Genomic DNA, 16199 nt, shown 5'->3' with positions numbered 1-16199 from the left:
GATTCAGGTAACATTTCTAGAGGTTAAACTGTCTAAGTGGGGGTTTGCTTAAGTATTTAATTGTAATAAAAGGCTGCTCTTAAGTTACCTTGAAACTGGTTGTTGGGCAAGAAATCTTGAAGGTCAAATATTTTCAAGTGTTTTCTACTTCATGGACATGTTATTGAGGTTTTCATAATACTTGATGAGTTCTGATGAAGAAGAGGGAAGCAGAATTTTTCTTTGGACTAATGAAAACGAGTATCTTGCAAAAAGATACATAATAGAAATAGTTTGCTTCATAGTAGGTGTTTAAAGTGATAATGTGCATTTCTCTACACATCACCATCTCCAGTAGGGGGGTTGGAACTAGATGATCTGAAGGCCCTTTCCAACCCAGATCACTATGATTCTATGCCTACTATTTATTTTCATTTGGGAAGTCAGTTGCATGGCAAGTATGTTCTTGCAGCAAGTTCAACCCTAATGCCTATGCCTAAACTGATGAGCAGGCTGTTTATGTCTAGGTGGAAGTACATTTCTCAGATAGGGCAGGTGCTGTTGCTCAGACTGCATAGGAATTAGTTCCCTGAGCCTCCTTTCTAGGAATGTTTTTCAAGAGAACAAGTAAATGCTGCTCCTCTGGAACAGGCTGTGCTACCTGGCACTGGACCAGTGTTACTAATAAAGGATTTGAGGTAATACTGTTTTACAAAATCAAAGGTTAGGGCTTGGTTGTAATTGAACAACTAGTGAATAATTTCTGAAATGCAAAGTAGCTACTGAAAATTTCAGCTATTCCTGCTGCAGCAGCAGGACATGCTATAGAGTAAATGGCTTGTGTGTGCTTTTCTGGTGCCCTCATTTCTGTTGTATTTTCCATACAGCATCCCTATACATCCTTAAAGTAAAGCAAGTTATGCTGTACTGAAGAGTAACAGCAAGAAGGACCAAATGGTGAGTTTCTGAGAAAAAGCACCATGGACATCCAAGTTCCTACTTGCATCTGGATTGTTACACAAGTCTTGAGCTTAAAGAAACAAGTGTTCGCATATGAAACTGAACACTCTACATTACCCTCAAAGCATAGTTTATGGATAGGCAAGCCATGAAAAAGACTTGCATTTCAGCGTGCTTGTGAAAATATACCGTGTTTTACTATACCCTTGTATATGGGGGAAAAACCACCCGGACGGCAGGCGGGGTGGAGCTTTGGGGTTCCTCAGCGGGCCATTAGGTGGCACTCCTTGCACTTACGGAATACTCCTCCAACCGGTACACGGGAAGAACGGAAAGTGCAGAATTAGCAGGCTCGCATTTCACCTACGCTGCACTCCAGGCAGAAGATGGATCAGCACGGACCACAAACAAGCTAAAGGAGAAGGAATGGGGGTTGGTTTGCAACTAGCTGAGCAATGGAAAGTAAATTTATGACTATCTGGCTTTTCTGTGAGTGCTTCTTTTAGCTTTGCTGCAAGAGGGACTTAGAAGATGAGGCAGTAGCTCTTTTTTTTTTCTAGTTCTGAGCTCAGTGAACAACCAAAAGGCATCCTTTTGTGGTCTGCATCCATCGCAGTGAAAGATGTCATCTTCTTTTACCATTTGAAATTGACCCAGCTCTGCAAGAGAGTCCGGACGGAGTTGTCACAAGTCAGAGGGGTTTATAAAACACAACTCCTGCACCTCAGCTGAGCCGGGGAGATGGAGGGCTGTGACAGGCCCAGGGAAGGGTAGTGCACCATAGGTGTGAAAGCTAAAAAAAGGGATGTGGACATGGCCTTAATCCTTCCATTCCCTTTTAGCTTCTGCCCAGCCAGGCTGCTTTAAGACTAGATTAAGTTTCTAAGACAGTGCAACAGTTTGGCCTGAATAACTCACCCTGTCTCTGTCCCATCCATTTCTTATCATTTGCATCATTTCATCTGCTTTTTTGTGTCCTAGTAAGTTTTGGACCTGACAGTTCATAAACTGCGTAACAAAGAACATTTTAAATAGCAAAAACCAGCAAGCCAACTACTTGGCTCCCCCATTGCTAAATTCAGAAGCAGTAAATATTTAATGACATCGACCTCTGTGTTCACTGCAGGCATCTTCTCTTCAAAGAGCTGTCACTGGTCATGAAGAAAGCCTGGGGTGAGATGTGGATTAGAGCTTGGTGAAGTCCTGGTACAGTATGTCAGCTATAAGATTATGGAGTCATTGGGGGTTTTAATTCTTCTAGTAGCTTCATTCTGTAATTTAGTGGTGGGACGATCAGCCATAGGGCATCTCTGTTCTTACTCCATTTCCTCCCTGGTGCTTTGCTCCCCTGCTTTTGCCTTCCCACTGACCACCCTGGTCTTTTCCTGGAAGCATCCCAGTAATTACCTGCTTTCTTCCCAGAAGGATCTGCTAAGTGGGTGTGCTGCCGCCTATTTGTGCTCCAGATCACATGGCAATGGAGGGATACCTGGCAAATGGAAACACACCCAAAGGAAAGAGATGTCCTGAGGATAAAACACCCGAGGGCTTCAGAGAGGAGGGTACCTGTACCAGGTGTAGTATGGAAAGCCACAAGTAAGGGACTTCAGTCTTTTAAATCAGTTCTCTTCTGTGGGACATGCCACTAACAATTATTTAGGTTATTCCTTTGATTTGGCATTTAGTGGTACAATATTGAAAATCTCATTTAAACACAAGAAAAAACTTTATTACAGTGAAGGTGGTTGAACAAGGGAAGAGGTGGAGTCTCCATCCTTGAAGATACCTAAGCCCCAACTGTACATGGTCCTGGGCAGCCAGCTCTGGGTGAACCTGCACAGGGAAAGGGGAACTGAAGCAGACCATCTCCAAGAGCCTCTTCCAACCTCCACCACCCTGGGCTTCTGCCTCACAACCCCACAGGCACTTCAGGACAGAGTGAAATTACAGCTGAAAGCAGTTAAGATCCTCACTGACACAGCCCAGGAGTGCTTACAGCATCTGTAACCCTCAGTTTATTTCAAGCCATATATTTCTTCCTCTCCCCGCAAGGGTTGACACGGGCAGCTTCTCATTGCTGCCACCACCCAGGCCACGACCATGAGAGAGAAGTCCCCCATATCCCATCTACCAGAGACTGGGGGACTTCAGGCTGGAGCTGGGTACGTGCCATGACGCAAAGACGGGTACAAGGAGGCTCAATGGAGGAGCAGGTAGCTGTGTCACCGCCTCTCACAGCTGGCCCTGGAAAGGCAGGTTTTAATTGCTGCTTCCTCACCAAGCCACACTGGGAAGGGGGAGCGGATTATCAGCCCTCCAGATGATGTGAATGAAAGCACAGATGTAATTAACTCTGAACGTACCTGTAAGAGATTTAGAAGGCAGGAAAAGCATCAGATGACAGGAAATAGGAGGTATTTCAGGCACTGAAAACCCCTGAAAGACTTATTCAAGCTAGCTGGCAGCATTTCTCAGGCAGAGCTAAGAGGACACCACCCAAGAGGTCTTGCTGCTAATAGCTGGGCTGACACTTGGGTCTTGAAATGCAGACACAAGTGGTAAGTGATGCCACAACTTGGGAGCTGTTTGCAAGGCATTACAGACACAAGTATCGCCTGAAGGAATGAGCAGACCTTGGTTTTTGAGGAAGACACTGAAAAGCTGCCTTAAGGCAGTCCTCCTCTTAGTCCCTTCACAGGCTCCAGCAATGTTACCTTCCCCAAAACTCTCCTGCAGTGTAGGGCTCCCACACTGAACTGATGCTCTATACTCTCAGCCAAGGGTTTCAGTCAGTCCATGCCCGTCCTGCAGCAGGTACGGAGGGGAACACTGCCTTACCTTCTTCAGGAAGAGGAGAGGGAGTGGAGGTCTCTGCTCCTGGGCAAGCAGCCCCACTCAGCTTTGAGTTGTATGATGGGTTGATCCCAGCCCCATGTGTATTTTCCACATGGCTGTGGATTTATGTGGAAGTGATACCATTGTCAGGAGATTGACAAGTAGATGTCCTGTCTGTGAATCCTGCAGCAGTTTCCAGTCTCCTTGTGTCTCTCCCTTCCCTTCCTTCTTCAATAGAAGGACTACCGAACCTTGGCATGAAACTGCTCCTGGGTGATGCCAGTGTCTCTAACTAGAGACACTGAATACAGCGCCAGATGAAGGGTATGTCCCACGAACTGCCACTGCTCAGCTGTGTCATGATTAACCCCACTACCTCTGCCAAAAGGGAGGAGCACCCTCAGCAACCCAAGATTAGTTTGCTTCCCGGAGACGGTCAGCAGCTTGCTGCACTGAGCTTCTGTCAGGCAGCACCACCTCCTCCCTAGGCCTTTTATTGCAACTCTCAGCCAAGGGCTTAGGTATCACCAGACCACCTGAAAAGGCAGGTGCCAGGCTGCTGCCAGCCTTCATCTCACACAAAACAACCCCAAACACTTTCCTTAGCTCTAAGTTTTATAACTTAACCCAACACCCCAGAAGCGGTGTAGCACAGAACGCTGCAGCTCGGCTGGCAGGACATGGGACAGCACTTGGGGACCTAATGGTGCCTGGAAGGATGCAGAAGTCCTCGGTTAGCAAGGGGCAGGAGAGGCCCCATGCATGTGCAGGAGTGGACATGCCAAGGGAATGGGCCCAGGAGGTAGAAATCAGCGCTTCACCTGAGGAAACCAGAGCAAATCTGCTCTAGGCACTGGAGGTGTAACCAATCACCTCCCTCTTCCAATATTCATTTGTCCCTGCACTGGTGGCTGTTCATAGGTAAGGCTGCCTCGTGAGTATCTAAACAAGAGCTTACACTATCATAATCAACAGTAAAAAAACCTCCCAACCAAAATACAGGTAGAATCAGAATCACAGGATGGTTAAGGTTGAAAGGGACCTTAAAGCTCACCCAGTTCCAACCCCCCTGCCGTGGGCAGGGACACCTTCCACTAGACCACGTTGCATTCTTTAACTGCTACAAGTTAAAGTAACTTTTGTTTGTGCAGCACAACTTCCTCCACCTAAACCAGAGCCACTTGTCTCTTTGTCACGTCTAGGACACGGCGCACACGTCTCCCTGCCCTCAGGGAAAGGCCGTTTCCCGGTGAGGACACTAGGGGGACCCAGTCACCCGTTCCTGCTTCCAGCCGTTCCCCGGGAGCCGGTTCCCGAAGGATTTCTGCATCCCTCCCCCAACTTTTACCGTAAGATACATGCCCTCCCTAGTTAGGTCACTGCGTAACATTGCATGGTTATGAAGTTGCAGCAACTCTTAGCTATATGCAGTTGTTTGTTTTAAATAAACCTGTGTTGTTTTATATAAAGCTTGGGGTTTTTTTTAACTAAAATGTTCTCATAGAGCAGGTGGAATAAAAGTAATCAAAGCAGCTTAGAAATTGCTTCCCACACCCCATTAAAGAGTTCTACACAAAACACAAATTTAGGGCCAAAATGTTAACTTACTATAGGTTTTGCTTGTTTGTTAAGATATGAATGTGCAGGACACGTGCCGAGCATTGCGTTACTATTATGTTGTGGCTGGAGAAGGGGAAGTGAAGGGAAAATAAATATCCCCAATCTGACAGCTCAAACCTTGCTCTTTGCTATCAGGGACACCATCAACTGGACTCTAATCTCAGAAAACAGATCCTGTTACCCATGGCCCTGGTTCCCTTGCCCAAACCTTAGTGGTGTCCACAATCACATACATTAATATAAGCATGGTAGATACATTTATAACCCAAGTGACTTGCCTTAAGGTAGTTCTGAAATGTGAAATATCAGCTCACAACCCAATACCATATTCAGGTATGAGGCTGTTTGTGAGTAGGAGTCAAATCCTACTTTACTATTTCTATTAAACTCATTCATTCCTCCCGCTCCTGTGGAAGGACTTGAGCCTTACCCTAAATAGGTTGGCGATTTGCATCTCATCTGCCCCTTCCACTTTTAGAGCCAACTGTTAGCACCTGGCTCACCCATTTGGGAGCTTTGGGCTTTTTTTATTATTATTTCAGGAAAGAGATAAATGTGCTGTATATTCACTCCTCAACTTCAAAGCTAGGGGGAAAAGCTTGATGGAATTAAGTGGTAGCAAAAGTCAACAGAGCAAATTCCCTGGAACTGCTTTTGTCTGGTAGGACAGAGGACCTTGAACCTGCTTGTGTCAGCTGCTACCACCCCCCACTAGACAGGGTCAGGCAACTTGGATGCAGCAGATGCTCCAGAGTGAACACAGCTCCTGCATCAGTGTAACAGCATGAACAGATTTAAGTGCATTTGCAGTTACTTGCAAGCTTTACAGCTGAAAAAAAGCACCAAAGAATTTAATATGAAAGCTGACAATGGGAGACCCAAGTCTCTCCAAACACCCACCTCTCCCCCCCTGCCAAAAAAAAGCAGATGAGATCCAAATCCAGTTGAGTCCCATGAATTGCTTCCAAGTCTTTGCTGCTCAGTACTCATATTCCCATTAGGTATTTGCAAGTGCATGCAGCCATCTGCACATCTGCATGCCTGCAGGCAAGGTACATGCTAGACTTCCAGGATGTTGAGGCTCTGAGTTTGCTATTGTCACTTAGCAGTCCCCCTTCTTCTCCAAAGCATTCAGCAAGCACAAAAACGGTACTTTCCAGTCTGCTTATACTTGGAGATGTGATCTTTCCACTCCTGACCCAAAAGCCGTCAGCACAGCCAGATGTTTTACATAAGACACAGGCTGTCTGCTTCCTCTCAGATTTGCAAGCACCCTTCTTCTGAGAAACACCCAAGAAAAACTTCATCGTTCCCTGGTGCAGTGTTTGACCTACTATGCAAAACAATCCCCCTGCATACTGTGTTCAACAATGTGATAATTAAAAAGGTCAGGTTGACACAGGATAGTTGCAAGTGCTGGGAAAGCTTCTTCCTTGTTAAATGTAAAACAAGGATGGGGAACAGGCTATTTCAAGAGAACATGTAAGACGTTATATAGCACTGAAGCATGGAAAAAGCCTCAAAAGACTTTGGGATCAGCTCAGGGCTGCTGCACTTCTCTTTCAGCCTAACATCCTGCCAAGAGCCATCACCTTAGAGCAGAACTGAGCACAAGAGGTAGCCAAGTTGCCATGGAGGGTGCACTAAGGCTGGCAGACCCATCTGGACACCCAGATAACTCTCCCTTAACCAGGACAAGGCAGATAAGTACATGCAGGAGGGCTTCACAAGATGCACAGCAATGGCAGAAGCACAGCTAGGCAGATGTTTCCTTGATTACCATACAGTCATTACAAAACTCATCAAAAAGCTGATGGAAATTGTGTGGCATCTCGTATGGATGGGCATCTGTAGGCTCTACCATTCTTTCACCATCTTCAAAGCACTCATAATTAATTGGGAGCCACATAAAACTGAAGAACTCCCATTAAACCTTACAAATCCTCTCTGAAGAGGCCTTCCACTTTGCACCTCATGTACCTGTCGGAAAATGGTGAAAACACTAGAGCTGCATCTTTGTCCACCATCACCCTCCAGCCAGCCTCAACTTGGTGCTGTCCCTCAAAGAACAAAATCACCAGGAAAATGATCACCACAACCAGGTAACTGCAGGCAGCCTAAACCACAGCCCATCCCCTGAACCTCCTCTAGAGCAGGAGTAGCTCAGGTTTAAGAAAAAAAAACAAGCATACCCCCCCCCCAAAAAACAACCCACACAACCCCAAACAAAAACCCAACCCAAAACCCAACCTAACAGAAGACTCCTCCTCCTAAACCACCAAAAATCCACATGCCCCCCATTTATCAAGGGACATTTATAAACCAGTTGCTCTGGAGCAGTTTTGAGAGTTGAAAAGACTACAAATAACCACATAGTTTTCAAGAACCTTTATACATCATCTTTTTTTTTTTTTTAATTAGATTAGCTTTACAAGCAACTTGAGAGCTCTTTCATAATGAACACTGCTTTTCAAATTACACAACTTTATAGGCAACCTGTAAATGAATCCTGAATTTCTTTGCCTGCTATAGATAAAGGTCTCGTATTTCACAGCCAGCTAACATCATGAATAAAAATAGCATTATGAAGCTTTATCTTTAACCAGGACTAGACACATACAGATCATAAGACAGTTTAAAAAATAGTTTTAGAACAAGGACCTGCTTGGTGATGCTCAAGACTGAATATTCAACCGACATGAAATGAACAGTTTCTAAAGGACACGGAAGAAATGGCTGACCTGATTTTGTTGACCCTATTGCAATGACTTACATGGAGTGAAAAAATAAGCACTTTTAAAACCTGTCTGGCAAGCACAAACCTACAGTGTGATTAGAATTTGATACACCATGTAACTGCAGAACTTTGAATTACAAAGGGACTGAAATGAGTTTAAAGGCTTATGCTTACATTTCTAAAACAAAACTAAACAAACCTCTGTTAAAGTAGTACTAAAGAAGGTGAAGAGGTGGCTTTTTTTGCTTGTTTCACTGCCTAAATGCACTGCAGACCAGACAGTAACGAAGATTTGCACTCCTTGGCCAGGTTGGCAGAGGCACTTACAGTAAAGGTATCCTGTCTGGTTTTCTAGGAAGAAAGGAGGAAAGAGGAAGGTAACTGTAAAGGGCAAGAATATCCTAAAAAAAAAAAAAAAAAAAAAAAAAGAAAAAAAGAAAAAAGGAAAAAAAAAGGAAAAGGAAAATCAAAACAAAACTGGGATTTCTGTTGGTTATCCTAAATGATATACTAATACTGATTCCCCCCCCATCAGTTTGTTACTAAACAATTAGCTTTTTCATGTTTTACATGAACAATAGTAATGTTTTTAATAAAAAATTACTGAGCTTTCCATAGAAAAGGTCTCTAATTGAATACAAACTATACAGATGCTAAAATTGTCACAAGTTGTAATATATACAGAAATATTTCTGTACACTCACATTGTTTTGGCTAAGTAAGGAAATAAGGGACAGATAGAAAACTGCAATGGGTAAGTTGATCAACCCTCAAACTCCTAAAAATGTGAATGCTGTCTTTTATAGGTTTGCTTTTGTTTTCTCAAGCTTTTAAAGCTCAGGGAAAAGAAAAAAAGGGAAAGAAGAATAAAAAAATAGTAATAAAAAGAGATCAGTGTCCAAACCATCCATTTCTTAAAAAATAAACGAGTATCAACATTTCTGCACATCTCACTTCTATTCTGTGATGTCCCCTCTCCTTGATAAAATTAAAACAATGCAAAAGGAAGTAAAGGTTCTCCTACTGAATATATACCTCAGTATTGATCAAAGGGCAGTGCCTTTTTGGGGAAATCCTTCAGCCCAGCGAAAACCTAAAGATGTATTGCACAAGGAGCCTACAGTGATGCACTTCAGCTTCAGTGTGCTGACCATCTCCTTGATATAATAGATCAAGGTGTCAACTTACAGACTGCACAGGACACCAACACTTGAAAAGGAAATTAAAAAGGGAGGGTTTTGATATTCTATTAACTTATATACAAAGGAAAGTGGAGTGCCAAGTATTCGTTAGAAAACAGAGAAAGCTCAAAAGTTTCCGTCAAGTACGTAAGGAGGTTCTGGGTACCTCTAATAGCCTAGGAAAGCCCTTGTAGGTTCTTGTAACTCAATGGTATTTACCAGGTCCCCAAAGCCAATGACAGCAACCGATAGTGTCAAGTTCACTTAGTGACAGTCACTTAAACCCCAAAACAAAAACAAAACCCACAAAATAAAACAATTAAAAAAAAAAAAGGCAAACAAAACAAAAATCCCCTAAACTAAAATAAAACAAAGAAGAGACAGAAACTTCCCCTCTGTGGATCCAACATACAAAACCACAAACTGAATGTTACTAATAGCGAGATACTGATTTGCTTCTGTTAATAAGGTTCAGGAGGACATAGTCAAAACAAAAAAACAATACAGCAGCAATCTTTAAAAGTTAAGATTAGTGTGAGATATGATATAAAACAATCAGGTTTTTAGCTGGTAATTAAAGTGCTCCTTTTCTGACTTAAGGTGTAAAGAAAATTAAAGTGATTATCAGTTACTGGCAACCCTTACATTAAATTAGGTCTTCAATGGCAGAGGAGAACAGTATGAACAGTTTTACAAAAATAGATCCATGTTATTTTGGAGAATACTGTAATTTTTTTCTTTTTTTTTTTCAGTTTTTCTTTTTTTTTTTTTTTAAGACTCAATTTTGATTAACTGTACCTGGTCATACAAAAATTACCCAAAATTCAAACTTTTAGCATATAAAAAAAGGGAGTGATGAATTGGATTCAGCTGGATGACAGGTCTGGCAAAATATAAGGATGGACAAATTCTATGTAGGGCACTTATTTATGTCCAGATGCATATGTTGTTTCTTACTGATTGCTTATCTTCTTCACATAAGCAGTCACAGGCCTGGAGTCACAATCACATAGTACAATGCTTCAGCAGTCAAAGAACCTTCTATTTGATGCAACATTGAAACACTGTTTGCTTCTTTATTAAAATGTTGGTTTGTTGTTGATTTTCCTTTATCTTGTTATTCACATTCAAAAGTTAATAGATAGCATCAAGATTTATCAGGGAGAATAGCAAGGGGAGTTGCTAAATCAAAGGCTTATAAAACGTCTTTCCCAACTGAGTCAGAAGGTTTATTAAGTTCAACCCTCACACCTTTTTCACCTGCAGAAATATGAAAAGGAAACTGGCATTATTTTTCAGCATTTATCAAAGTACAGTCTATAGAACCGCTACATGACTTTCAAGATCAGTTTTAAGAGAGCACTTTGAAGATTATCTAGTATAAATGATCTAGCAAGACAGGTATTTTTGTATACATGCTCTATATCCTGTGCTGCATAAAGTTAACAAGCTGTGGTTACTCATCATCTCTAAAAGTGGGCATGTATTTCGCTACCCAAGTAGAAAACTGGGTACTTCACATGACAAATGCAGTTCTGCAGCTCATCATCTCAGCCCTTATAAAGGTAAGCTTGAAGAATGGCCAATTGAGAATGTGAGGGGGTATCCTCCATTATTCAGTATCAGAATATCTGGAGTTTCTGGGTATTTAGCTTTGTAAAGAAAAGCTGAGGAATGATTAAAATGAACCATTCTGTTTGAATTGCTGCTAAAAAAATAATAATAATAAATACCCAAACCACCAACCAACCCACACATCTTTTTTTTTTAATATAACTTGACCAAGGTGACTTCAGGTACCGCCAAATAAAAGCTTTACTATCAAAACATTGACAGACACAATATTCTGTATTCAAGAAAAATTCAAACAGATTCTGCATGCCTTTAGATACTAAGCTAGAAATTCTTAAGTTTCCTTTTTTGTAACATTGTATTCTATAATTTCGTGTTTTATTTTCAGTAGAAAATAGAAAGCATCTTGCACAGTTTTTGCTGCAGATACAGAGCAAAGACTGCAATTTTAATTGCAAATGAAAACTGGAATCACCACAATATGGTATCATAAATCAATTACAGGGCATACTGATACTGAAACTTAACCCTTCCAACCCAGACTTCCTTCCTTAAGTGCCTGCAGTTTAGGGGGAAACTGGAGAAGGAGGGAGGCCAGAGGGAGCACCTTCCCTGCAGGCAGACACAAGCCTGCACTCTCTCAGGAAGGGCAGCAGCTGAAGCTGGGCAGACACAATCAGAACAGCTCTGATCCAGTAAGGCTGGCTCCAGGAGCTGTGCGGTCACACGTGTGTGACACGAAGGCTGACTTACAGACAGACAGGCTTCCTGCAGAGACCAGGTGGGAGGTATCTGGCATTCCTGAGTGCCTGGGAAGTCACCGTGCCTTGCTGTCACCTGCCAAGCTGGAGCTGAGGGACCCCTGTGTTTCTTCACAAGCCCTGCAGGAGCTGCATTATTCTTGCCACTCCCAGAACACACAAAGTTCACAGGGGGAACTGCAGCCTTTGCAGCCACTAGATAGCCCTGGGGCTAGTAACGAGCTTCAGATGTCTAACAGCAAGAATGGAAATATCATTCAGAAATCACTGCCATGTCTTCAACATCATCAGTTTCAGAGCTCTCGATGAAACATGGAGAAACTGGCCCTGTGCATGTGTGTACTTGCAGTACACATGATTCTGCTTTATTTTCAAACTGTGGTAACAAACACAAAATCATGCTGGCAGTTACAAGCATGGCAGAAGTCCTCGACCATTTCTCCTTATAATGCTAATTTGAACAGGAAAATTAGATCAACTTCCTCTTGAGGGAGAAGCCAGAAAAGGAAAACAGATGCTAGATATGTGGAATTGGAAATAGAGGAAGTAACTCCATTCTTTGATTCCAGATTTTAATTTTAGGCTTTTGTTTTTCCAGTATAGAGATTCTAATTCAGTTAAGTTGTACTCACTTGTTGAATCACTATATTCCATCAAAACTATTTCCAGGGCTCTCACTTCTGCAGTGCCCCACTGTCTCTGGAGTATTTATCCTCTACACCTACTAAGGAGACAAGACTAGGGAGAGGCTGTATCCCCCATATGAAAATACTGAGCAGTCTCAGAGGAAGTGTGAGCAGGACAAGGCACTGACCTGGATTTCCCAAGTCACTGCCTAGCAGCTCAATCACTGGGTCACCTTCCCTGTAAAATCTGACTTTGAATTACACTGGTCTTCTCTCCCTTTTTGTGTACAGAGTAGGCCAAAGAGGCTGGACAACTACTTAGGCGTTCTTCCATTAAACAGAGCAAAACAAAACCAAACCAACACAGAAGATATTAAAAGAGATTACCTGTTAGATATTTTACTTTAGCTCGTGCTCGTTCATCTGCATCAAAATACCACACTGTTATTGCGTACCTAGAGAAATGGATGGAAAAAGAACTCTTGAACTATGAAGAAAAAAAAATAGTGAAGCACTTGACATAAAATATAACCTAAATGAGATGATACTTCTGCAGTCTGACAGAGGAAGTATTTCATAAAGCAAAAAGCAAGCAGTTGTTTTGGTAGTTTGCGGTTGCTTTGTGTGTATATGCGTGTGTGTGTGTGCGTGCGCATGTGTGTGTGCATGACCCATCAGTAGGTACTGCCTGAACAGTCATCAGAAGGGTGACACTGACGGTGTAAAGTTTATGCTTCTTTTTCCTGATGAGTTGCTATTATGGTTCTTGCCCAGAAGCTGCGATGTAGTCTCTGTCCCCATCACCTTGCCCTGTGACCTCATCTTTCACTCTACTCGCCCAAGTCCATCACTGAGACACACTACGACAACCTATTCTTTTTTTTTTCACATTTGACATAAAGGAACATTAACTACCTTTCTTACACAGCTCCTCTGATTTTCTACTGCCCGTAGAGGATTTAAATATGAAATGCTAGCTATTGAGGAAAAAAACTTTAAGGAGCTTTAGTAAATGCATTTCACCCTCTGAATCTGCTCAGAGCAAGAAGGGGGAAGGGAGAGCAGTGCAGCCTCTTGAAAGGCTGCAAGAGGACGTGCAGCTTCAAGTTACTTCTTGCAAAGGTACTTGCATTATCTCACAGTTCCAGTGTTCAGAGCTCTGGCCACCCAAACGTGTTGCAACTTGGGCAACAGGAAGTCTGGATCAACAACTCCAATGATTTACCTATTAATGCTACCTGGAACCCCCACTCACTGCCCAGAGGTAGGGGCACTGAATGCAGGTACCTTTAACATCATCCACTGCCCTACGATGAGGGACGAAAGAGATATAAAGCTCCCCCTGTGACTCAGACTGGGAGCAACTCCTCTAATACTCCAGAGAAAGAGAAGATTCGTGTAACAATGGTCTTTTCTGCCCCACAGCCCTCTTCCAGTTCCCAAACTAGAATGTGGTAGGTTGGTTTGTAAATTATTAGGGACAGAAAGTTGAAGTACCTACTCAATCTTCCACTAACACAGTAAGGTGCTAAGGACAAAGGGAAGGGTTTGTAAAGCCATTACAGAGAAATAGTGAAGACAACACCCCTTGGCTAAGGTGGGGTCTGCTTACGGCTCTGTGTGCTCCTACTCAATTCTGCCAAGTACACACACAGAAACTTCTGGTGCTTCCAGTCCTCCCTCCTACCCACCCTACACGATGTTTTCTTCAAAAGACAAGATCAGACATCAGTACAAACTCAGCAGCACGACAGACGCTTAACCAATCAGTAGAAATAAACTCCTTCTTGTCATACCACAACTGCAACTGTACATGGGAAGACCTGGGAGCAGGTCACAGTTCATAGTGTCACTCGTTTCTCATTAGAATTTGCTCATTTCTCAATAGAAAAAACACTGTGCAATATAGAGAGAGTTAATTAGTCTTACCTTGTAGCATATGCTGGCTGTACTTCATGAGGGTTGCGGCGATCAGACCAGAAGAATAGCAGTCTATCGAATTTGGGTTCAATATCAGCGAATTGGGCTTTACCTTCTGGGAATATCCGGAGGATGCCTCCACTTACCTACAAATGAAATATTTAAAACCATTGCTTTAAGACAATGCCTCACTGTATGTAAAGGTACTGAGTATCACATTTGAAAATATTTCGGACACTTGGAACTGAAATAAAAACCTTTAGCAGATGCTACAGAAATAATGCATCTACGGCTTTTCTGTCAACATATTTAATTTAGCAAAATCTTTTACACATTTTTAACTGAGTAATTTCAGAATGCTTGCAAATATTAAACCTCTATTCATGTTTACGTCAAAAGCTGTGGGTTTTGACTGCTTGGGATTCAGCTTTCACAGTTATTGTGAAAATGCAGTTTGCTTGGCTTTTATGCTTCATTACATATTTTTTTCCCATGACCCCCCACCCCCCCCCCCCAAATCAACTAAAAATGCCTCAAAGCTGCATTAAGATGTTCAGTTCAAACAGTCCACTTCTATGCGAAGATGCCATTGTGGCAAAAAAGGCTAGTAATTTATTCTCTAATTGCAGGATCAAATTTGACATCACAAAAAGCAAGTCAGAAACAGAAAGTGCTGAGTTCATCCGTCTCAGTTTTCTCATCTACCAGTTTTATGTGAGTGTTATCAGCCTCACTGTCCCATCCAGCTCTTACAAGAAACGGACAGCACTCAAGAGAAAAAAAAAGGGGGGGGGGGGAAGAAAACTTCTCAGCTAGAGCCTGTGTTACTGTGTTATCCATATCTGGTGCAACCAATTGACAGAAACGGACTGTTTACGTGCTCTTCCACATGTTACACTTCCCAAGCATGACACAAGTATCAGAAGTTTCATTTTTTTTCATATACAGTGAGAATAAACTTCTCCATAGCTAACTGCACAGCCATCAAGGAATAAACAAGGCTATCTTTGCATTACTCATGCTTTTAACACAGCCATTTAGCTACTACATCCATTCTTTCAACCCACCTAATTCCACTGACTGGCAAGGAAAATCCGTATTAAAAAGTTACTTTACCATGGTCACTACATTTATGGAGAGTTTCGAGTCACTGGTAGTAAATTCTTAGACCACTTTAACTGTGTTATAAATCCTTACCTACTCTACGCCTTGTATCTACAACGGTACAAAGACCTGTGCTGTTTTAAACTATATTGATACAGCACTAACCACAACACTTGGCACAGAAACAAGGACATGAACAAAGACCCATGGCAAAGGTGCATTAGCAAGCATGTTAAAAAAAAAGTTACAGAAAGAAATTATCGCATACCTTGGCATCCCAGTCTTTATTAAGATAATATATACATGTAACACATCTTCCATCTCCATTTGGATTATCAACATGGCGCACGTATCCTGTTCCATTGCCTGGATAACAAGCCACCATAGCCTAGAGTCAAAGAATCAAACACGGTAATTAGTTTTATCTGTGTGAAGGGGAAAAGTCTGTATTTTATCTGTATAAATGCATAAGTAGCTCAGACACAAGCAACAGAAAAATTAAGTTACAAATAATGGGAAAGAATTCTTTTATCTGTCCTTTCTTTCTCGTTAAAAAACCGGTTTTGAACACAGATGTCTACAACAAAGGCATGAAACACACGGAGAGGAACACTGTTAATTAAGGTATGGAAGGTGGGGCTGCTCCATATTGTGACTAATCCTTCAGACTTCCCTCCCTTGAATGAAACACAAGAGAGGAAAAATGTCTTGTGTATAATTAAGTAGTACGTGCTTCTCCTTGTGATAAGAATACTTGTTTTCCAGACTCAAGTTCACAGACAGCTATCTTTTTGTCTTACACACACACACACCCCATCCCTCCCCTCCATGTTTCCAATGTAAAGAATTCCCCCTCTTCAAAAAGTAGCAAACTATTTTTAGGAGACTTTTTAGACAGGACCAT

General features: G+C 42.2%; 1 protein-coding gene across 2 annotated transcripts in view; it reads right to left on the bottom strand.

The window, feature by feature from the left end:
* Positions 1 to 2646: 2646 nt before the first annotated feature.
* EGLN1 (egl-9 family hypoxia inducible factor 1) overlaps positions 2647 to 16199 on the bottom strand; it is a 40444-nt gene continuing 26891 nt past the window's right edge. The window contains exons 2-6 of one of the 2 annotated variants that reach the window (XM_065680277.1): positions 15564 to 15683; positions 14201 to 14337; positions 12659 to 12726; positions 3218 to 3302; positions 2647 to 2772 (exon numbers count right to left, since the gene is read on the bottom strand). In XM_065680277.1, the coding sequence (XP_065536349.1) occupies positions 2670 to 2772; positions 3218 to 3302; positions 12659 to 12726; positions 14201 to 14337; positions 15564 to 15683 (513 nt within the window). In that variant the 3' untranslated portion in view covers positions 2647 to 2669. Of the gene's footprint in view, positions 2773 to 3217; positions 3303 to 7767; positions 10573 to 12658; positions 12727 to 14200; positions 14338 to 15563; positions 15684 to 16199 lie in introns of those variants that run through there. The other variant, XM_065680278.1, reaches the window with a different exon arrangement.

This window comes from Lathamus discolor, chromosome 5, assembly GCF_037157495.1.
Source record: "Lathamus discolor isolate bLatDis1 chromosome 5, bLatDis1.hap1, whole genome shotgun sequence".
Classification (NCBI taxonomy): domain Eukaryota; kingdom Metazoa; phylum Chordata; class Aves; order Psittaciformes; family Psittacidae; genus Lathamus; species Lathamus discolor.
This window is presented reverse-complemented; position numbering and strand designations above follow the sequence as displayed.